At 38.3% G+C, this 25,842-nt stretch overlaps 1 protein-coding gene across 6 annotated transcripts; it reads left to right on the top strand.

The window, feature by feature from the left end:
• Positions 1-763: 763 nt before the first annotated feature.
• Positions 764-25,227, top strand: TRA2A (transformer 2 alpha homolog). Of its 6 annotated transcripts, none has more exons than XM_047694551.1 (10): positions 764-974; positions 1,494-1,583; positions 11,034-11,334; positions 11,626-11,759; positions 15,713-15,878; positions 17,205-17,393; positions 21,869-21,984; positions 23,542-23,667; positions 23,986-24,053; positions 24,210-25,227. In XM_047694551.1, the coding sequence occupies exons 5-10, from the start codon at positions 15,846-15,848 to the stop codon at positions 24,218-24,220; spliced, it is 543 nt and encodes a 180-aa protein (XP_047550507.1). In that variant the 5' UTR covers positions 764-974; positions 1,494-1,583; positions 11,034-11,334; positions 11,626-11,759; positions 15,713-15,845; the 3' UTR covers positions 24,221-25,227. The 6 variants fall into 6 exon arrangements, with proteins under 6 accessions (XP_047550507.1, XP_047550506.1, XP_047550505.1 ...); XM_047694550.1 differs by having other exon boundaries at positions 11,034-11,345; XM_047694549.1 differs by having other exon boundaries at positions 1,494-1,561; positions 11,034-11,759.
• The last annotated feature ends 615 nt before the right edge of the window (positions 25,228-25,842 follow it).

Here is a 25,842-nt window from a genome sequence, read left to right as displayed (position 1 = left end):
CGGGCTGAGCCACCCCGGCATCCCATCAACACCTCTTTTAAAGGCAGGTTTTATATATGTTTAGTTTTATCAATAATAGAATTATCCTGAAACCTTGCTCAGTAATAGCAATCTCCATACGTTTAGTTAACTTTCCTAACAGAACTGTGGTTGAAGGTCCATGTCAACTCTTTTATCACAAAGTATTATGAGGGAAAATTTTTTATGAGGAAACTAATTTTTAAAATTGTAAAATTTTAAAAGTTCAAAATCACCTCACACATTATTACTACGACTGAGAACCAAATGGGTAGATTTGAGAAGTCTTGGCTACAACGCTGTAAGGAAATGTCTCAAAGAGTACTAGGGAGCTAAGTGAACTGTGACTTATTACAAGCCAAACTGCGCATGTATTATGTTGATAGCATTACAAAGGGCAAAGGTTGAAGAAAAGTAATAGAGTGCTGAAAATACCCCAAAATACGAACATTTTATACTGTATATGCCTCCAGTTCTGTTCCATCAGAATCCATTCGGAAAATATTTAAAGGGGCCAACGTCAATAAAAGCTCATCTGGCTACTGAAGATCTTCAGTGTTAGAAAGGGGTCCTACGTTTGGAGGTCACTCTGCTGGGAAGTCTGTTCCAACCCAACGAGACTCCCAACACAGGTTAACGTCCCCTTACTAGGCCGGGACCACCACACAGCCTCGCGGGAGGCGGGGCTAGTGACGCCACAGAGACGTCCCGCCCCCTTACGTCGCGCACTGGGAGGCCAGAAGGTTTCTGGCGGGGCCGGCGCCATTTTGCCGGAGCCTGCGACCCAGTGGGAGTGGAGTGGAGCGGCCGTTGTTGCCGACTCTTTCCTCCTTCCCACGGTCCAGTCAGCGGTTGATTAGGCCATCGGCCCTCAAGCCGAGACTTGTCTCTTATTTAGTTCTGGGGAGCACCTGGCCGACATGAGTGATGTAGAGGAGAACAACTTCGAGGGCAGAGTGAGTACAAAGCCGCGGGAGCCGTCTTCGGCGGCGGCCCGATGCTCGGGGTTTCACGGGGACGAGCGCGGTCGGGCGGGGTTGCGGGGAGTCCTGCGGGGGCCCGCGGGGAGCAGCCTCTGGAGCCATCGCGGTTGTTTCCTTACATACCAAGATGGCTTCTGGGTTCCACTCTTTCCCCAAACACCGCGAATAACCCCTCTCCCCCTTTTTTGGAGACTGACTGACACCTGGACTCCTGGGTCCGATTTCCCCCCCGCAGTGCGCCCTCCCTTCTCCCCACCCCTGAGGCTTCCTTATCTCTGTTCCGAGGAGTGGGTCCCCGTCGCGGTGGGGCGGGAGGAGACGGCAGGGAGTTCCCCTCCGGCCGGATAGTGGTAGGTGCTTCCTGCGGTGTTCTGGCGACCCCGAGCATCGTAGAGGGTCTCGGGGTCGAAACTGCGCGGGGCTGTTGTCCGGGCGGGGAGAAGCTGGCGTGGGACTAGCTGGGGCCTGTGTCTCCTTGGCTCTCTATTGCAGTGAGCGGCCGCGTCTCTGTTGGAACCGGCGGCGTTGCGTCTATAAAGGCGAAAGCCTTGAGGTTGAAGGTGGGACGAGCCTAATGAAGTGGTTAGTCAACGACCGCACCGACCCTTAAGCGTTCTTAAGACGAGAGCTGTGAGGGGAAAACTACGCAAGGAACCCTTTTCCCTTAATGTCCCTTCTGCTTTCTTTTCACTTCAAAATGAATGTGGAAATGCTATAACGCCTGATTTTTTCTAATTCCATGATGTTGGGTTTTTTTCTCTCTCCTTTATATCTCAACTTCTAATGCTTTTCTTCCTATGATCTTTCATCTAAAAACCACTTCTTTACAGGTTTTTACGGTAAACAAATCTTAATCTTACATAACTGAACAAATTTTGTGGCCCAGTATTTTAAAAATAGCTAGTCAGTTTTACACTGTTCTGTATTGAAAATTACAGACCCCCTCCCATTTTTCTTCTCACTCCATCCACCTACAAAGGGAGCTCGAGGATTTCCATTATTCGGGGTCAGTAAATATAAGGATCACAAAGATACGTTATCCTCAGCCTAGATGTAGTAGAACATTGATAGTTGGAGTTCTACTTCTGAAGTTACCCTCCTGTAGTGGTAATTGGTGGAAGTGGGTTAGCATGAAATCCTGGAAAGAAAATCCCCAGGCAACATGTTCTTGCTGTTGTGTTGGTATTCTAGTCACTAGGGGAAACGCATAAAAACACTTAAGGTGTGTGCTAGGATGGGATGAATTTTGTCTTTTTTAGAAGCTCATAATATAAATACTTGGAACCAGACAGTTAAATCAGAAGGTGGATTTAGGCTTTTGTGCTTTTTGAGGAAAAAGGTTTAAATGGGTTAGAAACGAAACTACTTTTTGATGCCTTTAAGATTGGATTTTTAAAATAAAATTTAAATCACAGATACAAGTGAGTAGTTGAACCTGCTTTTTTCTTAGAATGAGGTGTTGGTTGAGCAAAACTTTTTAAAAATCTTGTAATAAAAATATTTGGTAATTGCACACTGCTTGCTTTTGATCATGTGAGGAAGTTACGGAAAGAAATTTTTCTATCCATTAATATTTCCTTCCATTGACTTTAATACAGAAATTTATTTTTTTGGTAATGTTTGTTTTTATTTGGTTTGTGGAAAAGTGAAGAGTACTGCTATTTGGGACGTTGTTTTCCTTTTAAGTTTTTACGTCTTAATTAGTCATCAAGTCGAGGAATGGAACAAGTTCTAGGTAACTGTCACATTAACCACTTGAGAAAGTAATATATGTAAGATTCCTACCTAGTTTTATGCTAAAATGCATGTATGCATTAATATTCTGTGTTAGTAAAAAAAAAAAAAAAAAAAGGGGGGTTCTCAGTCCCCCCTCTTACAGTGTTTATGGTCAGGGCAATATTTTTTGACAGGTGATACCTAAGTGTATTTTAATGTAAATGAACTCAGCAGATTGAATACCCTGTCCTTACCTGTCACATCTTTTTTTTTTCTTTTGTAGGTTGGGGTAATTGTTTTTATTTGTAATTGGTTAAAGAATTAGAAGAATGCCAGAAGCTTTTCTGAGGGTGTACTTTTTCTTTTTTTTTTTTTTTATTGTTTCTTAATTGAATATTCACTAGTGCTTTTGGTTTTTAAACTACTGTGATTTCTTATCTGCTAACCACAAACCAGTTTTTTAAAAAAAATTTTTATAGAATACGTTGTGTTATTTTTATATCTAAGTGTAATACCCATTTAGAGAGGCTCAAAACAGGATTTTTCAAATGATGTTTTGGAAGTTTTTGTTTGTTTGGTTGGTTTTTTGTTTTTTATGTATTTTTTTTGGAAGTTTTGTTTTTTTAAGTAGTTACACTTCAAATTTTATAAATAGAGGAAACTTTGACAGGTCAGATTTTATTTGCTTTATTTATGGAATAAATAGTACATATTAACCCCATCTTACTGAAGAGATCCCTAGAATTAGAGGGTAATTTTCTAGAGACTGCAGAACACATTGAAGAAACAGGACTAATACTAATAGTTCTTATTTTTGTAGCAATTTTTAATCTTACTACCCCACCATCAGATCATTGACATATTTTCACATGTACTACTTAGAATCATTTCACAAGGGTTGGAGTACTCATACCTTTTTAGAAATTAAAAACTGAGGCCTAGAAGACCACGTAGCCAGGAGTCAGGTTTACAGGTCCGAGTCCATTGCTCATTGCATATATACACTTTGCTGTATATGTTTTGATTTTCTTTTTAAAAAGGAGCACACTGCACTTCAGCGTCTCAGACACATTAATAGTGTTTGCTAAAAACTATAGATTGTCTCTTCCATTGTAGAGGACTGGAGTAAAAGAACTTTAGGGTAGAAAATTATAATTGGTTGAATTTTGTTATAAGTAATCCCAATAGTTAACCAATCAAAATTCCTTTCTGCCTGAGGTAAAACTGTTTGAGCATCTGCCTTTTTAGTAAAAGTCAGGTGTTCTTGAGGGAAAAAACTTAAAGTCTAATTTGAGATGACTGACAGCTCATATCTGGGTAAAAGTAAGTATATAATCAAGTGTCCTGTGATAGAATTAATAGGGAATTTAGAAAATGGAGCTGAGTAGTTTTCTGAGCTAGGAAAAGGGAATGCTTTACCTAATATGTAAAACTCACGTTGGATTTTATGGTTAGGGAATAGATTGATTGTATGGATATGACAATGAAGAGTTTGTGGGGGTAGTGAGAGGATAGATTTGCTAGATAGGCAGTCAGATAATGGAGGGTTTTTAATTTTAGATACAGGGATTTGGACTGAATCATATGCTGTAAGAAGGCATATATGGATTCTAAATTCTGGGAGTGGCATAATGAAAGGACTTTAGTAAAGAACAGAAGAGGGGCGCCTGGGTGGCTCAGTGGGTTAAAGCCTCTACCTTGGGCTCAGGTCATGGTCCCAGGGTCCTGGGATCCAGCCCCATATCCGGTTCTCTGCTCAGCGGGGAGCCTGCTTCCTCCTCTCTCTCTGCCTGCCACTCTGCCTACTTGTGATCTCTGTCTGTCAAAAAAATATTTATGGGGCACCTGGGTGGCTCAGTGGGTTAAGCCGCTGCCTTCAGCTCAGGTCATGATCCCAGGTCCTGGGTTCGAGCCCCACATCGGGCTTTCTGCTCAGCGGGGAGCCTGCTTCCTCCTCTCTCTCTGCCTGCCTCTCTGCTTACTTGTGATTTCTCTCTGTCAAATAAATAAATAAATCTTTAAAAAAAAAAAAAAGAACAGAAGAACTGGTACTAGAGGAGCAGCAAAGCAAACTTGAACTATTTAAGGAAAGAAATTATGAAAACTCTAAACAGGACAGCAGTAGGATATGAAGAATGAGTGAGACATTTTCAAGGGATCCAGAAGAAGAAGGGTGCCTTTAAAATAAATAGGTTCATTAAAGCAATTTGTTGGGGACATGTATATCAACTTAACAAAGATATTTTAAGTGGAAATGTCTTTTGGAGCTGAAAGTGTGGCTGGCACTTGAGCTATAAATTTGCTTGTTGTCATCATAAAAAGAGGAGTTTGCTTCACACAACTTCAACTAAAATAGGATTTAGGTCTCAAAAAAATTGTAGTCTCCTTCTTAGAAATTAAGGGAAATGGAGTTTAAGCTTTCCTTGCCGTTTTATTTGCCCTCTATCCCTAATTTGTTTTTCTAACCAATTTTAGAAAAATGTTAAGCCCAATTTTTTTCTCATACAGTGACCCATTGTTTTTAAAGATTTTATTTATTTATTTGACAGAGAGTGATAACCACAAGCAGGCAGAGACAGAGAGGGAAGCAGGCTCCCCGCTGAGCAGAGAGCCTCCCAGGACCGTAAGCCCATGACCCGAGGGCCAAAGGCAGAGGCCCAACCCACTGAACCACCCAGGCGCCCTGTGGCCCACTGTTTTTAATAGAGGTTTATGATTCTCATCTAGGGATCCATCTTATAATTCCATATTTGTTATTGAAGAGGAAAAATAATACTTGTCTCCTATTCAGAGTTCTGGCATCCTGTAGCTAGAATATTTTTAAGCAACCCCTAGTGTTCCCCCTTCGTAATACATTAGATGGTTTGACTGGATGACAGAAGTGTAAAGCAAAATACAGATTCCTCTGTACCCATTTGGAATTAAAATGTGTATAAAGATTTTGTTAAAGAATAGCAGAAATACGGGAAGCCTTTTTTTCTTCCCTGAAATCTGATTTGTAATAATTGGTGTGATGACTGTGCCATTCAAAACCCATCTTGGTTACTGACTTTAAAAAAATGAAACAAAAAACCTTAAACTAGGCTTTTAATTTTTCTGTTGATGAAATGTTAATAAATGTGAGGGTACAAATGAGGTTTACCCTCTCCCTTCCTTTAAAAAAAAATACAAATAAAATGGAATCTCTGTTTTACAGATAAGAATGTCAGGTCAGCAGTTTAGCTTTTAAAAATTCTTAGTTTCTTCAGTTTAATTTCATCTATCTCATCAACCTATTACAAAAGGGTAAGACTTCCTTTCTCATGAGACTGACAGTATTAAACCCAGGACAACGCTGTCTTGGGTTTAATTTATTAAAGTTAAGTCCTACCATTTATGCAATTTTAATGCTTTTTTATTCCTTCTGTCATTTTTTAAAGCAAAGAATTTGTAAACTTAAACATTGTAATGCTCAGACTTTAATATTTAAGACTCTTTCACTGAAGGGTGCTAATTTGCTTAATTTAAGTAGAAGGGGGGATTTTTAAAAGAAGCAGTGTTAACTAAATGTGCCCGCAGTGCACAGATTTGTCATGGATGCTTAATGGTTTGTGCCATTCCTAAAATGAAAATAAAAAGTCCTGATAGCTGAAGGAATTTGAAGGGATTTAAATATTTAGGAATGAGAGTTGTAAAAAAAAATACAGATGAGCTTTGTTTATGGGTTTATTTTTGTAAGTGAACTGAAATTATTAACCTATGGCATATGTGGTGTAACAAGTGTGAAATGGCCATCAGTAATCAACATAATAACTTCTAGAATCTTCCTGACATTGAAAACCTTTTCTTTGATACTATCAGTGGGTGCTCAGGCATCAAATTACTAACCCTGGGACCTTTGTAAAAGGTATACATTTGCATGCTAATGAGTTAATACCGATTGTTATTTGTTCACCTTTGTAATAAATATAGCAGGACAGAAGTGCTGGTGAGAAAATGGCAATGATCAGATGGGGAAACAAATCAGTAAACATTGTTTAAAAAAAAAATTGAGAGGGAAATAATGAAAGGAAATGTGGTTTCTTTCCCCTCTCTCCTTTAGGTTAATGTCATTATGTAGTTGTGTATAATACTTGTTGTCTCATCATTTTCACCAAAAGTATAAGTGATGGCTGCCTGACCAATCTGAGGTAGAAGAAGTTACTTTCTTTAAATTAAGGCCCTGTAGTCTTTCTTACTCAAGATTCATAAATAGTCCCATGATATTAGAAGATGAGAACCCAAGTAGAAAGTTCTGTAATTGGTTCTTAGTAAACAGTTTGCTTTTAGTTGTTACTCTTTGGCTTTTAATATAGCTAAACTTTTTGGACATTACAGTTGATCATGATGTACAAGCTGGCTGGTTTATAAATCATTTAAAATTTGTATGAAAGATGATATAAATTTTACAGGTAATTTCACAGTTGAGAATATTTTGAATTTGGTAATGTATTCATAAGTGCCGATTCCTACGTAATTTCTTTGAGCATTTCCAAAATTATTCCAAACTTTAGAGAATGTAAAGACTGTAAGAATATCTGTGAGTCTTTGCAGAAGAAAAGACTGCTTTAACCTCACTTAGAATGCAGCATATAGGTATTTTCTTTTTAAGGAATTGCTTTAATAGCAGTTATGGGTTAAGAAGAGAGTGGAAGCATTTCTTTTATAAGCTTAAGAATCCATCATACTCAAGAACTGCTATTTATGCAGACGGAAATTAAAGAATTGGATAAACAGAAGTTTCCCCTAAGCCCCCCAAAATGAAGTTCTTAGTACAGTAAATATTATAAGCTATTGGAGTAATTTAAGTACCTCTCCCCCACTGGGACATAAAATTTACCTAAATGCACTAATGTATTTCTATGGAAATAGATCTCCAATTTCATAAAATAGTGGGAAAAATACATTTTGAGAAAGTTTGTTTTAAAAGTTTATGCTATTACAGATTTGAATTTGTATAAACATGGCACTGTGACTTGGCATAGAATTTGCATTGCCATAATAATAGAGTGGATTACAATTTAACATTTATGTGTTATGTGTTTATTTTAATGGGGTTTAAGTACTAAGCATATATATTGTTGGAATTTTTTTCTTCCACCTATTATATGATATTAGCTGTATTAAAAGATAAGGCTTCAATTATTGTTTACTGTAGGAATTGTTCATGTTCTGCAACAATGTGTGCATATATCTAATAACCTTTGCCTTGATTGAAGGAATAGTACACAGTTGTGGTTATTTACAGTGTGTAAAATGCAGCTGTATTTTAACACAGATTGCTTGAATTGGATACGCTGTGGTACTTTCTTAGTATTCATGGTTAGCCCCCTTTTTTTTTTTTTTTTTTTTTTTTTTTTTTTGGCTGTGTCCTTCAGCTACCGTACTAGGTACCTTGATAATAAAGAATAGTTAAAAGAACAAACATACACCGTTTAAGCAGGTTATACTGTGAGAACTTTCTGCCTGGCTCCTGGTTTATAATAGGTAAGGTAGACTGGAAGCCTGTTTGTTGTTAAAAATGTGGATATGATTTGATTGAGTCAGTCTGCCCATTTCAACTAGACAGCATATTTTTAAATGGTTGCTGGATCCACATGCAGTTTACTGAGGAATTTGTAGAATTTCTTGACGGGACAGCTTTAAGAAAGAGTAGGTTAAGTAGAGGGTAGTGAAACAGACAGGTAACACCCCTTCTCAGTATTTTATTTTTCTGTTTGGAATTTCAATTCAGTTTCCAAATTCCGAATAGTTTAATGCATTTCTTTGGAAAAAGTTGAAGTTATCATTTCGTAATGAAGACGAGGCAAAGGTAGAAAAGAATAATCTAGCATTTGTCCATAAAGGACTTGTTGTACCTTGGTTTCTATGCACAGCACAGTTTGGTGAAAATGGTACTCCCTTGGTACTAGGTTTTAAAAAACAAAGTTACTTAAAAATGGCAAATATTCGTATGACCATTTTTGTGTGCATGAAGACTTAACTACCAGTTCTTAGAATGATGGGCTCTTTTTTTTTTTTTTTTTTTTTTTTTTATTGCAGTAAAAATAATTCTGAAGAATTAAAAGTTTATGTTATGCTTTGTAGTTTATTCTTTGGGTTAAATTTACTGACAGATATTGATTTATCTTTTTAGATAAGTTTCTAAATTGTTTTTGGAAGTTAGAATGGTAGCGACAACTTCGTAATTAGGTGTTACAAGGAAGTTAAGACTATTTCTTAACCTTGAATGATTCCATGAAGAAATTTATGCAGATTCAGGTTTCCCTGGTATAAAAACTGAAGGATGACCACAAAGGGGGTATTAGGTATTTGTGACATCTTAATTAAAAAGCAAGACTTTTTAAAAAAATATCCTAATGTCTTTTGAAAAGATACTCTGTTGTATCTTAATGTTTTGTTAACCAAAAGGAAATTTTCATTTTTTCCAATGAGTTCCTATGCCAGAACTGAAAATTAAACTTTATAATTTAAAATGTTATTAAGTTGCCTTGTTTACATTAATTCCTAAGAAATGGCAATTTTCAACTGTTAAATTTATGAGGGAAGACTGGGACATTGAATGTACACACATTTGGACCATAACATTTTTATCATGTACTAGAAAGCTTCATGAAAGCATTTAAGAATAAATCTTGACTTTTAATATAAGACTTTGATTTATATATTTGTAAAATTCAAGGTTTTACAGTGTCATAGAATGCAAAGCATTCTGAAATAGATGTATAACATGAGCCGTGGTGATGTTTATAGATTCTATTCTATCAACTGCTGTTTAACAATAGCATAAATGTTATACCACAGGATCAGCTTTATAGAAGGGAAAGCTGAGACAGGGGAAGATACTCTTCTCACCTTAATGAACTAGCCTGTGTGATTCTTCAGTTACAAGCAAATTAGCCATTACTTTTTTTTTTTAAGTACTGAATATTCTTTTACAGTTTTCAGTTTTACAGTTTCAGTGAATGAAGACTGAATTGCTGTGCCTGCTCCAGGCATTTGTCGAGAAATTTAGGAGGGTATCAGAGATGTGGTGAAAGACTTATTATAGGTAGCTAAATGAGAAAGGTTGATATTAGACAGAAGGGTAGCTATATATTTCAGTTTTGTCTGCATCTGAAAGATAAATAGGCCTAGCAGCATTAGTACAGTTCTTGGTAAATAAGTCTTTTGACATTAAACTCAAAGTAGCAGGAAAGTCTTAAGAAAGCTGTGTGATAGTCTTGTGGCATAAATGAAAAATGGTGTGAAGTTGGGGTGATTGTTTACACTAATAATCAAGGCTCAAATGGACTGTCTGTCCTACTTTGGTCATAAATGCCTCATATACCTATCAAATTTAAAAAGTCTCTTAATCAGTTTTAAGTCATTTGATTTGGAGAATTTTCATTTATATCCAACTTTTTCAGAAGCCAGTCAATCTTCTGATATAGGATATAGTCATTGAAGGGAGTATGTATGTATGCATAACTGCATAAAATACACAAAACTATGAATGGAATTGGTGGGATCAAGAAGTAAAGACCATGATGCTAATTTTGTATTTTTGTATGTTATGATACTTCATGAATAATACAGAATATTAAAATGGCACAGTTGCAAAATTACATGTATTAGTAATTTATAAACCAAAGGGGAAATTTTAAGAATTTCATGCCCTCTTTTCCCCTTAGTTTTTTCTTTATGCTTCTTTTACATCAGAACATGTGTTTCTGATTAGGGTGGAGTATGCAAAGATAGTGGTCAGACATACTTGGAAAAAGATGTTAGTAATTTCACTAATTTAATTTTTTTACTTCTTTGAACCTCAGCATGTGTCCTATAATATATGAGTTTAGGTAGGTGTGTTCAAATTTTAGCCTAGAATGCTTTGCTTTAACTGTACCTTGGTATCTTAGCATGGCTTAGTGAAAGCTTATTTTAAGATGACTAAGAATCTTCAAGTCGTAAGCTAAAAACTTAAGACATAGGTGGGGGGTGATTACAGTTAATGTTAGATTTATGCTTGGGTTAAGTATTTATATTAAAAATGTTCACGTTTTAGGAACTAGGATGAAACATGAAAGGGGAGGAGGAGGGTGAAGAGTATGGTAAAAACATTTAGAGAAATTCAGTAAATTCTCTTTGTTAGAAACTAGACTTTGGACAATTTTAAAGATTATAAAATTGTTTTTTAATAAACTAGTTATTTGCACTTTACCTGCTGGCTTTTCCATTTGATAGATAACATTCTGAACTCCAGCAGAGTTTTATAATCCCCACGTGCTTAAATATACTAAATGTTCTTTTTCCATTAAGGTTAATGTTCGTGAAGAAATTGAAGAGTTTTTTCCAAGAATGTGGAAGATAAATCAAGATAAAAGAAGGCTAATGAAAAGTATTAAAGATCAGAAAATTAAAATTGAATGGGGGAAAAAATTGAACAGAAGATTGGTCAGATAGAAGCACTTGAATATTTTTTTAAGGCTATTTTGAATTGTTTGAATTGGGGAAGAATACACGAAGTATGAAAAATGAAAAACTCAATGAAGAATGAAGAGAAGTAGAAAGCAAGAGTGAAGTAGAATTAAAAGAATCTGGAAGAATGAATGGGTCCTAGGTTAAGTAAATGTATGGTTTATGTTCCAGTGTCTGTATGATCAAGTTGTAGATGAATTTGCATGATTTCTTAGTTAATAGAGAATTGGTGATCTGGTTCAAGTAGGGAATTATTGAGGACAGTTAGCAATATTAACAATGGGTTATTAATGAGCTGAAATTTTTTCTGGAGGGTGTTGCCTAACCATTTGTTTTTCAGGAGCAATCAATATAAATAATTACGGTACTTAAAATGTTAGGTGTTAGGCATCTACGTGACCAGTGCCATTTGTAATACTGTCTTCTTTGTTAGGAGTCTCGCTCTCAGTCAAAATCTCCAACGGGAACTCCTGCTCGTGTAAAATCGGAGAGCAGGTCAGGATCTCGTAGTCCATCAAGGGTTTCCAAACACTCAGAATCCCATTCTCGATCAAGATCAAAATCCAGGTAAGTTTCCTTAAAATAATGCTTAAGATGCTTTCCTTGGACTTTTCAGGGCCATGTAGTTTTTACCAGGTTCCTTATTTTTGCTGCATTTTATATAGATATTTCACAAAATCATGAAGTAATTTTTCTTAAACCCCAGAGTTTAGAAATGAATGTCCTGGGGGCACCTGGGTGACTCAGTCAGTTTAGCACCAACTCTTGGTTTCAGCATGGGATTATGATCTCAGAATCTTGAGATTGAGCCCTGGATCAGACTGCACCTCAGCGGGGAGTCTGCTACTCTCTCCCTCTCCCAGTCATGCACTTTCTCTCTCCCTCCCACCCCGAAATGAATGAATAAATTTTTTAAAAAGGTGAACGTTCCTGATAGAGATTTTTTTTTTATTTTTTTATTTATATATTTATTTTATTTATTTTTTTAAATTTATTTTTTTTTTTTTTTTTTTATTTGTCAGAGAGAGAGGGAGAGAGAGCGAGCACAGGCAGACAGAATGGCAGGCAGAGGCAGAGGGAGAAGCAGGCTCCCTGCCGAGCAAGGAGCCCAATGTGGGACTCTATCCCAGGACGCTGGGATCATGACCTGAGCCGAAGGCAGCTGTTTAACCAACTGAGCCACCCAGGCATCCCTATTTTTTTATTTTTTAAAGATTTTATTTATTTATTTGACAGAGATCACAAGTAGGCAGAGAGGCAGGCAGAGAGAGAGGGGGAAGCAGGCTACCCGCTGAGCAAAAAGCCTGATGTAGGACTCGATCCCAGGACCCCAAGACCATGACCCGAGGTGAAGGCAGCGGCTTAACCCACTGAGCCACCCAGGCACCCCCAGACAAAGATTCAGATAAGGCGAGTCCGGTCGTCTTTTAGCCTGGTTAACCTATCAGTTACTAGCTATTAATATAAATTAAATATTTTGATTGATTTAAATGTATTAGCACTGAGGATTGGAGTTTGATTTTTTTTTTTTTTTTAAGATTTTATTTATTTATGTGACAGGCAGAGATTACAAGTAGGCAGAGAGGCAAGCAGAGAGAGAGGAGGAAGCAGTTTCCCTGCTCAGCAGAGAGCCCGACGCGGGGCTAGATCCCAGGACCCTGAGATTGTGACCTGAGCCGAAGGCAGAGGCTTTAACCCACTGAGCCACCCAGGCGCCCCTGGAGTTTGATTTTATTTCAACAATATTTGTGCAACAAAAATGTAATTTTCTCCATCAGAGACTTAGCATGTAATTCAGTACAGAGAGCATTGATGTATCTATGTTGAATTAATTATTGAAATGATTTGAAAAGATTTCTCAAGATTCATATTCCAGCTATATCCTTTACCTGAAGATTGTGACTAAGTGTGTTCAGGGTGGAGCTGACCAGATACAGCTGGGGAGTCTCTGGGTGATTCAGGAGCCCCTCCACTATCATTTCCACTGACCAAAAAACTCCAGTGAACCACTGCAGAGTTCACTGTATCAGATGTCCCAGATGTACAGGGGTGGGTGAAAGTTTTAAAAACCACCTGGACGGGGCGCCTAGGTGGCTCAGTGGGTTAAAGCCTCTGCCTTCAGCTCAGGTCATGATCTCAGGGTCCTGGGATCGAGCCCCGCATCGGGCTCTCTGCTCAGCGGGAAGCCTGCTTCCTCCTCTCTCTGCCTGCCTCTCTGCCTACTTGTGACCTCTCTCTGTCAAATAAATAAATAAAATCTTTAAAAAAAAAAAAAAAACCACCTGGACAGTTATTCAGTAAATCATAATTTCGTGATTAGGGACATAATTTGTCTTTGTATGGAGTTTGCTTGCCAGTGGAGCAGGAGACCGAAGAATTGGTTGAAGGACTGTACTTGAGTCCACAGCTGTCTTTATCATATCCAGGATCCAACTTGATTTACTAACCACTCTAATTAAATCTACATGTGTAGAGTAACACTGTGTAGAATTTGGGTATGCAAACAGAAATGAGCATATTTTCATTTTAGTACCTTTGCATTTGCTGCTCTCAGCCTAGAATTCTCTTCCCTCATATATCCAGTCACTTGATTTATTCTCTGCCCAAGCGTCACCTGAGAATATTAAAGAGCATGCATGCTCTTTTAAGTTTTTTTCATAATGCTTACCACTGTCTGATTTAGAGGAAAGTTAGCTACTCTTAAAGGGTTTTTAATGTCTCATTTTTCATTACTATATAAAAATAATAATTGATGGGGCACTTGGTGGCTCAGTTAAGCATCTACCTTTGGCTCAGGTTATAATCTCAGGGTCCTGGGATCAAGCCCTTTATCAGGGAAGCCTGCTTCTCCATCTGCCTCTGCCTCTCTCCTTGCTTATGTGCTCTCTCAAATAAATAAATCTTGTAAAAAAAAAATAACAATTGATATGTTAAATGAGAGGTTTTCTTATTAATGTTTATCTTTTACATTGAGGCTATAAATTAGTGCTAAGGAAAAATGGAAAGTATCTAAAAGTATACTAAATCTGCTAGGAACCATATCTCCGTGTCTTGCCAAGGGACCTTTGCTCTTGCCATTCCTAAAACACTTTGCCCTTATCTATCTAGTAAAATTTATGTGTCCCAGCATTATTGTTAGCCTTCTTTGTTTTGAATAATCTTCCCTTACTAATTTTATTCCCTTCACCCATGTGCTATCTTTTTTAACTTTCTGGCCCTTAGCATGTATAACATTTATTGAACATCTTAAACAAGTTATTTTGTAAGACTGTGATCACCAGTAGGGCGCCTAGGTGGCTCAGTTTGGTTAAGCATTCAACTCTTGATCTCAGCTCAGGTCTTAATCTCAGGGTTGTGAGTTCAAGCCCCACATTCAAAACAAAACAAAAAACTGATCACTTCTGATCAAGATGTTTATTAAGGATGGCTTACATAAACAGTAAATAAATTGTTGCATTAAGGAGTGCCTAGGTGGCTCAGTTGGTTAGGCATCTGCCTTCAGCTCAGGTCATGATCTCAGACTACTGGGATTGAGCTCAGCATTGGGTTCCTCGCTCAGAGAGCCCACTTCTCCCTCTGCCTCTCCACTCTCCTTGTGCTCTCTGTCCCTCTCAAATCTTTAAAAACAAAAAAGGAAAGAAATTGTTGCATTAAGAGGCAAAGAAAATCAGTGACTGAAGTAGAGATAGGAGATTAACTAGGGAATCAGCAGTGGAGGGTGGGTGAGGTGCTCTGGAAAGCTAGAAGAAATGAAGACTATTACATGGGCATTTAGGTTGTTGAATTAACTTAGCAGATGCTAGATTGCAGTGGGCTAAAGAAAGAAAGGAAATGGTATTTAACAGTGAAGGGTATATAGAACTATTTTTGAGAAGATAAGATGGTAAGAATCAAAGGATTTTACTGTGGTGGTAACAGTAGTTGGTGGTTTGTGTTGTCTTTGTTGTGGTAAGATACACATAAAATAAAATTTACAATCTCAGTCATTTTTAAGTGTAGAGTTCAGTGATAGTAAATATGTTCACATTGTGCAGGCATCACCACCATCTGTCCCCAGAGCTATTTGCAGCTTGTAAAACTGAAATTCTATACCCACTAACAGTGGCTCCTTGTTTTCCCCTCCTCCCAGCCCGTGGCAACCACCATTTTACTCTGTCTGTATGATTTTGCCTACCCTAAGAACTTTATATATATAGTGTAATCACAGTATTTGTCTTTTGGTGACTTACTTGTCTCACTTAACCTAATGTCCTCAGGTTTCATCCATGTCACAGAATACTGCAGGATTTCCTTAGGGCTAATTTATATTTTACTTTTTAAAGAAGGTTGAATTACAACATGATTGTAATGTAAAGTGAAGAGGGTATAGAAGGAGTAGACTAAGAACATAATGATTGTAGTGATTAAGAGAACAAGAGGAAGAATATTCTTTCCTCAGAAGGGAACTGGGATACATGTATAGATCTTTGTCATTAGCCATCTTGTTTCAGTATTTTTACCTAAATGTATTTCTCTCAAAGGTCGAGGTCAAGGAGGCATTCTCATAGACGTTACACTCGATCCAGATCCCATTCTCACTCTCATAGGAGACGATCTCGAAGTAGGTCATACACACCAGAATATCGGCGTCGAAGAAGCCGAAGTCATTCTCCAATGTCTAACCGGAGAAGACATACAGGCAGCAGGGTTTGTGGTTTTTGAAAATTACTGAAAACTTACTTTGTCTCTATGTGTTTAGTCATAGCGTAATATCTTACTTTCATGAGATTAGACCATTATTTTAAAGTGCTACTCCAAGGGTACCTGGCTGGCTCAGTCAGTGGAGCATGTGGCTCTTGGTCTCAAGGTTATGTGTCTGAGACCCTCACTGGGTGTAGAGATTACTTAGGAAATAAAAAGTAAAGTGGGGGGCACCTGGGTGGCTCAGTGGGTTAAGCCTCTGCCTTCAGCTCAGGTCATGATCTCAGGATCCTGAGATCGAGCCCCACATCAGGCTCTCTGCTCAGCAGGGAGCCTGCTTCCTCCTCTCTCTCTGCCTGCTTCTCTGCCTACTTGTGATCTCTCTCTCTCTGTCAAACAAATAAATAAAATTAAAAAAAAAAAAAAAAGTAAAGTGGTACTCCAGAAACATCGTTAATTATATGAATATTGTTTGTATACATTTAAATATATTTTCTTAACTTTTGAGTAGTTAAAAGAAATTCGTGGGGAATATATGTTCTAAGAATCAAATCAAAAATCTAAAATCAAAAGTATAAACTGAGTTGAGAATATTGAGATGAAAAAGTTTTGGTGGGGATTAAGGGAAGCTGACAAGAAGTACATGTAGTAATAATAGCTAAGACATATTGAGCACTATGCAGTTGTTCAATACATTTAATGGATAAGAGTCTGGGACATGTGACACTGAGGTTTGGTTTTTTGGCTAACTGGCAGAGCCCAGGTTTCAGCCAGCCTGCTTGACTCTTAAAGTTCCTGTGTTTAACTGCTGTAGTGTGCTTTTCCACCATGTGATGCTGAATTACTTAACTCTGATGGAGTCTGCTATTTCATGTTGTTTTGAAATATGTACATAGATTTTTCAAATCTGTTTAGTGGGAAGTTTGAAGGAATACCCTTGGTAAGAATGAAAATGGAGGAAAATCTTATCAGCAGTTATAAAGTCCTATTAAGTACAGATCTGTAAGCTAGAAAACATTTGAATAAACCATAAATATGGCTTTAAACAACGGTGGATTCTTAGGATACATTCTGAAGATTGCTGGACCAGAAAGGTAGGGATGTTTTTATTCAGGCTCCAATGGCAGTATACTCCAAAGAGGGCCTGAGTGTACTGTGAACTGTAAAAATATAGCTCGTCTGGTTTTTTTCCTCTTAAATTCTTCTTTCCCAAGGGACTTGAAATAGTATAGTCTTTGTGTATTAGAGGAGTGTTCTAAGCAAAGTATTTCTGTGTTTATTAATTTTTATTTCAATTTGGAGCTTGAAATTAAATCACATCTTTTTCACCAGGCAAATCCAGATCCCAACACTTGTCTTGGAGTGTTTGGCCTCAGTTTATACACAACAGAGAGAGATCTTCGTGAAGTATTTTCTCGATATGGACCATTGAGTGGTGTCAACGTGGTTTATGATCAGCGAACTGGTCGGTCACGAGGATTTGCTTTTGTTTATTTTGAAAGAATAGATGACTCAAAGGAGGTAATTTTGTTTTTATAGTTTTATAATTTTTCAATTTGAAATTTTTCTGATGTGCTTGATTATACTGTTAAAAGTTGACTAATAGTCTCCCAGTTTTATAAACCTGTTCTTTTTCATTCCCTAACCTGAGTTTGGTTCAAACTCTTCCTTTTAGCACCAGCTGGGTGGCTTAATAGGTTAAGCATCTGCCTTCGGTTCAGATCATCATCCTAGGTGGGATCGAGCCCCTTGTCAGGCTCCTTGCTCAGTGGGGAACCTGCTTCTCTCTCTCCCTCTCACTCCCTCTGCTTGTGCACGTGGACACTCTCTCTGTGTCATATAAATCTTTAATTTTTTTTTTAAGATTTTATTTATGTGAAAGAAATAGAGAAAGCAGAAGCAGGGAGGAGAGGGCTCAATCCCAAGACGCTGAGATCACTACCTGAGCTGAGCTGAAGGGAGACACTTAACCAACGGAGCCCCCAAGCGTCCCTAAATAAAATCTTTAAAAAAAAACTGGGTGCCTGGGTGGCTTAGTGGGTTGAGCCTCTCCATTCGGCTCAGGTCCTGGTCTCAGGGTCCTGGGATTAAGCCCCGAGTCAGGGTCCCTGCTCAGCGGGAAGCCTGCTTCCACTTCTCTCTCTGCCTGCCTCAGGGCATACTTGTGATCTCACTGCCAAATCAATCAGTCAATCTTAAAAAACAAAAAAAAAATTTCCTTTCATTGTTAAATTGGAAATTGCCAGTTTCACTTTCCAACTAATATTTTCTGGTATAGGTATATCCTGATTGAAATCTGGCTTTGTAAACAGAGGTATATGTGTTTGAGTTAATGGAAAAAGTAAAGTATATAAATGTCCTCTTTTGGGGCACCTGGGTGGCTCAGTGGGTTGGGCCTCTGCCTTTGGCTCCAGTCATGATCTCAGGATCCTGGGATCGAGTCCTGCATCGGGCTCTCTGCTCAGTGAGGAGCCTGCTTCCCCCTCCCTCTCTGCCGACTTGTGATCTCTCTCTCTCAAATAAGTAAAATCTTTAAAAAAAAAAAAAAGTCCTCTTTTGACTAAACCTTACTCCTATACCAAGCGATGATTAAGCTAACTTTTTAGAAATTATATGATATTTTGGAGTGCCTGACTTGCTCAGTTGGTGTGGAGTGTGTGACTTAATCCCAGGGTTGTGAGTTCAAGCCCTGTGCTGGGTGTAGAGATTACTAAAAATAAAATCATTTTTATTTTTATTTTTTATTATTTTTTTTTTTTAAGATTTTATTTATTTATTTGTCAGAGAGAGAGGGAGAGAGAGCGAGCACAGGCAGACAGAATGGCAGGCAGAGGCAGAGGGAGAAGCAGGTTCCCTGACAAGCAGGGAGCCCGATGTGGGACTCGATCCCAGGATGCTGGGATCATGACCTGAGCCGAAGGCAGCTGCTTAACCAACTGAGCCACCCAGGCGTCCCAATAAAATCATTTTTAAATTAAAAAGAAATTATTTGTCTGATCTGTTTAATTTTGTATAGAATTAGCTCCCCATGTATAGATAAAGAGCTTTGTTTTTCTATTTTCATATTCATCTGTCATTTTGTTCTTTAATTAAAATATACATAGAATTGTTTTGGGTTGTTTTGTTTTAAGATTTGATTTGAGAGAGAGCATAGTGGGTGATAAAGGGAGAAGGAGAGAATCTCTAGCAGACTGTGCTGAGCGCCAAGCGGGGTTCCTTACCACAACACTGAGATCATGACCTGAGCCAAAATCAGTAGTCAAGACACTTAACCAGCTGAGCCACCCAATCGCCCCTGAAGCTTTGCTGCTTTAATGTATTAGATACTGGATTATAAAGAGAGCAGTAGGCTTGCTTTCGCTATACTAAAGTTCATAGTGATTGGGTTAGAAAATTCAATTTTAAGGAATTTGAAGCTCATTGTTAAAGTTTTATCAAACCCTTTTGGGGGCACCTGGGTGGCTCAGTTGGTTAAATATCCCAGTCTTGATCTCAGCTCATGTGTTGATCTCAGGGTCGTGAATTCAGGCCCCATATTGGGCTCCATTACTTTAAAAAAGTAAGTGTTGTTGTTTTAATCAAATTTTAATAAATGGCAGGGCACCTGGCTGGCCCAGTTGATAGAGCATGCAACTTTTGATTTCAGGGTCATGAATTTGAGCCCCACATTGGGCATAGAGCTTTTAAAAAAACAAACAGACAAAAAACCTAATAAATGGCAAATGTACCATTTTACATTTGATAGTAGTTGGTAACTGCTCTATGCATCAAGAGCATTTGATTGCAACACAATCAGTCATTATAAAAGCATATCTGGGGTGCCTGGGTGGCTCAGTGTAAAGCTTCTGCTTTTGGCTCAGGTCATTACCCCAGGGTCCTGGGATTGAGCCCCAAGTCAGGCTCCCTGCTCAGCAGGGAATCTACTTCTCCCTCTGCCCCTCCTCGTATGCTCTCTCTCTCTTTTGCTCACTTTCTCTCTCAAATAAAGCCTTTTTAAAAAAATAATAAATTGGGGCGCCTGGGTGGCTCAGTGGGTTAAGCCGCTGCCTTCGGCTCAGGTCATGATCTCAGGGTCCTGGGATCGAGTCCCGCATCGGGCTCTCTGCTCAACGGGGAGCCTGCTTCCCCCTTTCTCTCTGCCTGCCTCTCTGCCTACTTGTGATCTCTCTCTCTCTGTGTCAAATTAATAAATAAAATCTTTAAAAAATAATAATAATAATAAATAAATAGTAAAAGTTATCATAATCTTTCAAAAATAGTAGATGCTAGTGGATGGAGGCCAGGAATGATGCCAAAACTCTTAAAATGTGCAGGATAGCCACCCAGAATAAAGAATTGGCAGTCCAAAAATATCAATAATGTTGGAGGTTGAAAAACCCCAGATAATTGTGACAAAATAACACTCCAGGTTGTAAGTCATTTATGTAATAGACATTCTAATTAGCATTCTCTAATTTACTTATTTATTTGAGAGAGAACATGCATATGCATGAGCTGGGAGCTGGGAGAAAATCCTAAGCAGGCTCCTTGCCCAGTGCAGAGCCCAGTTTGGGGCTTGATCTCACAACCCTGAGATCATGACTTGAGCCAAAATCAAGAGCTGGGACACATCAGCCCACTGAGTTATCCAGTTCCCCCTATCAAATATTATGACTTACTTTGGTTACATATTTGTGATTTATTTCTCTTCTCAATTAAGAGATACAGGTTTCAATTTTTAAAATAGTATGGTATCTGATGTGAAGTATCAATTAGATTTTTTTTTAAAGATTTTATTTATTTATTTGAGAAAGAGAGAGACACCAGAAGCAGCAGGGCGAGGGTGGCAGGGAGGGGAAGCAGGCTCCATGCTCTTGATCCCAGGGCCCTGGGATTGTGACCTGAACCAAAGGCAGATGCCTAACCAACTGAACCATTAGGTGCCCCAGGATTTTTATTTTTATTTTTTTTTTTTAAGATTTTATTTATTTATTTGACAGAGACACAGCGAGAGAGAGAACACAAGCAGAGGGAGTGGGAGAAGGAGAAGCAGGCTTCCTGCCAAGCAGGGAGCCCAATGCAGGGCTTGATCCCAGGACCCTGGGATCATGACCCAAGCCAAAGGTAGATGTCTGGGGCGCCTGGGTGGCTCAGTGGGTTAAAGCCTCTGCCTTCAGCTCAGGTCATGATTCCAGGGTCCTGGGATCGAGCCCCACATGGGGCTCTTTGCTCAGCAGGGAGCCTGCTTCCTCCTCTCTCTGCCTGCCTCTCTGCCTACTTGTAATCTCTGTCTGTCAAATAAATAAATAAAATCTTTAAAAAAAAAAAAAAGATCAAAGGTAGATGTCTAATGACTGAGCCACCCAGGCACCCCAAGATTTTTTTTAATACAAAATTTGTTAAGAAATTTGTCCTAGCTCTTGAGTCCTCCCATAACCACCCTGTCAGGTTTGTTTCTTTATAAAATAAATGATAATGGCATTTTACTTTAATTCCAAGGAACTTGCAAATGTGGTAGAGTAGTTGGAATTACTATCCCATTTATTGGTATTAGTGCTGAAGGACAGAGTGATAGGGAATGTGAGTGCAAATTTAAAGACAGGAGCACTTACTGGCAGGTTTAGAAGTTCTTTTATATTTGGAGTTCACTAGATGGCAGTGTGTTACCTAAGGAATGGTTTTTGGCTAACCTAGACTTGGTCCCCTGAATTGCAGTTTCTGCTTGCAGTTGCCTAGACTTGAGTTGCCCAACTTGTATGTTTCTTTCTCAGTAGCTGCCCCCAGTCTTTCATCAGAGGCGTGTTTAAATAAGTGTGTGTGTGCACATAAGAAAACTCAATGCTGTTGACATGCGTATAGCAAGGATTTGCATGTAAAATCCTGGCCCTTGTTTGGGAACGAAGTTTAGAGAATTGTAATTTTTTTAAATTTCAAGTGGAAAATGTGTTTTGTTGCAGTTTTAGTAGTTTCTCATTAGTGAACTATACTTGACTTTCTGTGCCTATTCTCCTTTAAAGGCTATGGAAAGGGCAAATGGAATGGAGTTGGACGGTAGAAGAATTCGAGTGGATTATTCTATTACCAAGAGAGCGCACACACCTACACCTGGCATCTACATGGGCAGACCAACTCAGTAAGATTTCAAATTTTTTAATCTAAACAGCCAGAAATTCACCAGAAATGTATGCAAACTTTTGATTAATCAAAAGATAAAATTATTTTTTTCCTATAATAATCGAAAGTTATTTAATTTGTGTATATTCTTACATCTGTTTGAGGAGAGGGACAAATTTAAACTGTCAAAGTCATTCCTGGCTCTTTCCTTGGTGCTATACAAATAGAAAAATTATTAAATACTAGAAAAATGGTGTATGCTTTTAAGTATTCTCTTTCTATTCTTACGTGATTTTGGAAGCCTTGTGGATAGGGAAGAGTTTTACTGATGGGGGGGTGTATCTTTTTTTTTTTTTTTTTTTGACAGATCACAAGTAGGCAGAGAGGGGTGGGGGGGTGGGGAAGCAGGCTTCCTGCTGAGCAGAGAGCCCGATGCGGGCCTCAGTCCCAGGACCCTGAGATCTTGACCTGAGCCGAAGTCAGAGGCTTAACCCACTGAGCCACCCAGGCGCCCTGTATCTTTTTTTTTTTTAAGCCAGTTTTCACATCATGCAGAAAATAGAGGCTTTTATAAAATTTTTTTTATATAAAACAACTGAAGGAAGTTGTTTTGTTTTTTAATTTATTTGACAGAGATCACAAGTAGGCAGAGAGGCAGGCAGAGAAAGAGGGGGACACAGGCTCCAGCTGAGCAGAGAGCCTGATGCGGGGCTCGATCTTGGAACCCTGAGATCATGAACCTGAGCTGAAGGCAGAGGCTCAGTGGTTAAGCCTCTGCCTTCAGCTCAGGTTCATGATCTCAGGATCCTGGGATCGAGCCCCGCATCGGGCTCCCTCCTCTGCAGGAAGCCTGCTTCTTTTTCTCCCGCCCCCTGCTTGTGTTCCCTCTCCCTCTCCCTCCCTCCCTCTCTCTCTCTCTCTCTGTCAAATAAAATCCTAAAAAACAAAAATGAAAGAGGGGGTATAGGCTTTCAGTTACTTTGAAACCTTCCTGGGGAGAATGTAGAATTTGGTAAGAAGAGCCTACAAAAACTAAAGTGAAAATACTGTCCCTGTGATTAGGAGTTGGGAAAAATTACAGGATAAAGTGCTTAAGGGTTTAAATTTGCTGCTGAAGATTTAAAAGCCAGAGCTTGAAATTGTTTTAGGACTGGGCCTCAGTGTAAGGTAGTTAATTCTGTTCAGGGTCGTTAACCTTTTTAAGTGCTTGATGTTTATTGTTTTTGAATTAGTCATCACTCACATCTTAACATTTTGGTACTATTTCCCAGCACCGTATTTCATTTCTGCTTCTTGAAAAGAAAAGGTCCTGCTGATTTAGGTAGTGCATTAATAAAAGAACAGTTTATAGTTTGTTTTCTGAAATCATTCCTGGTTTTTTATGTAATGAATAGGAAACCAAAGCAGAATAATACCCTGGGAGTCAGCAAAGCAAGACATGGGGGTCACTGACTTGAAAAGGGTGGTTCTTTCTCCCTTATCTTCCTGCCTCCCTCCATTTGGTTAAGTACCAGTTGTTATTAAATGAAACTGGAAAATAATCACATTGATGTAAAATTTTTACATTTTTCTGTAGTAGTGGCGGTGGCGGTGGTGGAGGTGGTGGTGGAGGTGGAGGAGGTGGCAGGCGTCGAGATTCTTACTATGATAGAGGATATGATCGTGGATATGACAGATATGAAGACTACGATTACCGGTACAGGTAATGTTTTAATTTGTAATTTCTGTTCTAAATTAGATAGTAGTTGTATTATTTGGCACTTTTGTGTTTCATACATATTAATAAAAATATTTAAAAATAGATGATGGTTTCTTGAGAAAGTAGAGGAAGATGATTTTCTCAAGATTGAGAAAGGTTAATTGTATTTGCCCAGTATTTTGCTGTACCATATGCTTGCTGTTCTGGTATTAACTGGCACACAGAGAATGTAATAGTATTTGAATGATGGGGAATCTTTATTTCCACCTGCCTCAGTGGAGTGATTTTGTGGTATTATAAATAATCTTTTATTTCCTACAGAAGAAGATCACCTTCTCCTTACTATAGTCGGTACAGATCACGATCAAGATCTCGTTCCTACAGCCCAAGTACGTATACTTTTATTTTGTAGCATTAAGAAGCATTTGTAATTAATGGTTTATTTTAGAAAATTAGGGTAAATGGAGATTGTTGATAGTTGGACAAGTAATAGACAAGTCAAACTGTAATTGTCATTTTGACTTTTGTTTTTTGCTCTCTTTCAGGACGCTATTGATACACAGAATGGTTGCAGATGAGGACATCTTTTTCTGTGTGTGTGTGTGTGTGTGTGTGTGTGTGTGTGTGTGTGTGTTGGTTTGGTTTGCTTTTGGGTTTTTTGTTTGTTTTGGTTTGGTTTTGGGTCTTGGGTTTGTTTTTTGTTTAATTCTGGATTTCCCCAAGCTTCTAATCCTTCTTACTTCTTAAAAAGAACCCTTAAAAAAATCTTCGGTTTATTCACCATCTAAACTTTGTCAGTTGTATTGCTGTTTCCACCCCTTTTAGTATACTCTTAAAGATGTAATTGTTGTCATTTTGAGTAGTTAAACATCTTAAGTAAAAAAAAGGAACCCCCAGTGTTACACTTTGTAAACGATTTTTTTCCTTTTTTTTTTTTTCTTTTTCTTTTTTTCCTTTTCTTTTTTTGCTTTTCTTTGCTTTTACAGAAAATTAACTCCTGGCTAATCAAATGAGGAAAGAAATGACCTTTTTAAAGCTTCTTTTGTGTTAGGTATTGTATTAGACGTTATACTAGAGACCTCCATTTACGACGAACTCCTTTTTTAACTTTCTTTTGGGGAAGGTAGTAACACATAGTTCAGTCATGTCAAGTTTGTCTGGGGTGGCATGGAGCAGTCAAATAGTTGAGTGTAGAAAGTTTGAAGCTATAGAAAAAAACACTTGTTCATTTCTTTTGAAGAACGAAATTTTTGAACCCTAAAAATTACGTCAGTTTTTTAAGAGATGAAAGCTTGTGGACTCCTACAAAACATGTTGTATTTAAAATACATCTGTTAAGACTTAAAGTGTGATTTTTGTGTTGAATTTATTGAAATTTAAGTATTCTCTTAATCAGTGAAGGACTATTATTTATTACTTAGAGCAATTGTATACTTTGCTGTTAGAAATTTTTGTATGGGGACAATGGTTAAGCAGGCTACTATTGTATAGTATAGAGTCCTTTAGAAGATACGTGTGAGGAAAAGTAGTCTCCTTTCAAATAAAAGTTAATTTCTTTGAAAATGGGACTGTTTCTTTATTGTGGTAGAATGAGAAAAATATATATAACTTATATAACTGGATTGACTTGGGAACCAGTCCTTTCCCTAATAGTTTTGCTTAAACCCAATGTAGTTTTTTCTCTTAGTCTTTAAAAATCCTTGTTTTGGGGCACCTGGGTGGTTCATTTGGTTAAGCATCTGCATTTGGCTCAGGTCCATATCCCAGGGTGCTGGGATTGAGCCCCGCCCACATGGGGTTCCCTGCTCATCAGGGAGTCATCTTCTGCCTCTCCCTCTGCCCCTCTCCCTGCTCAGGTGTGCATGCACACTCTCTCAACTAAAATCTTTGGAAAAATATTAAAAATCCTTGTTTTTCTTTCCTCCCCTTTTCTTTTTTCTTTTTTTCTTTTTTTTTTTTTTAAGATTTTATTTATTTGAGAGAGAGAGCACAAGCAGGGAGAGTGGCAGGGAGAGGGAGAAGCAAGCTCCCCATCGAGCGGAGAGCCTGAGGTAGGGCTTGAACCCAGGGTCCTAGAATCATGACCTGAGTTTAAGACAGACGCTCAGGGGCGCCTGGGTGGTTCAGTGGGTTGAGCCGCTGCCTGCCTCTCTGCCTACTTGTGATTTCTCTCTGTCA

Source organism: Lutra lutra, chromosome 11, assembly GCF_902655055.1.
Source record: "Lutra lutra chromosome 11, mLutLut1.2, whole genome shotgun sequence".
NCBI lineage: Eukaryota > Metazoa > Chordata > Mammalia > Carnivora > Mustelidae > Lutra > Lutra lutra.
Note: the sequence above shows the minus strand (reverse complement) of the source record. Positions and strands in the feature narration are given on the sequence as shown.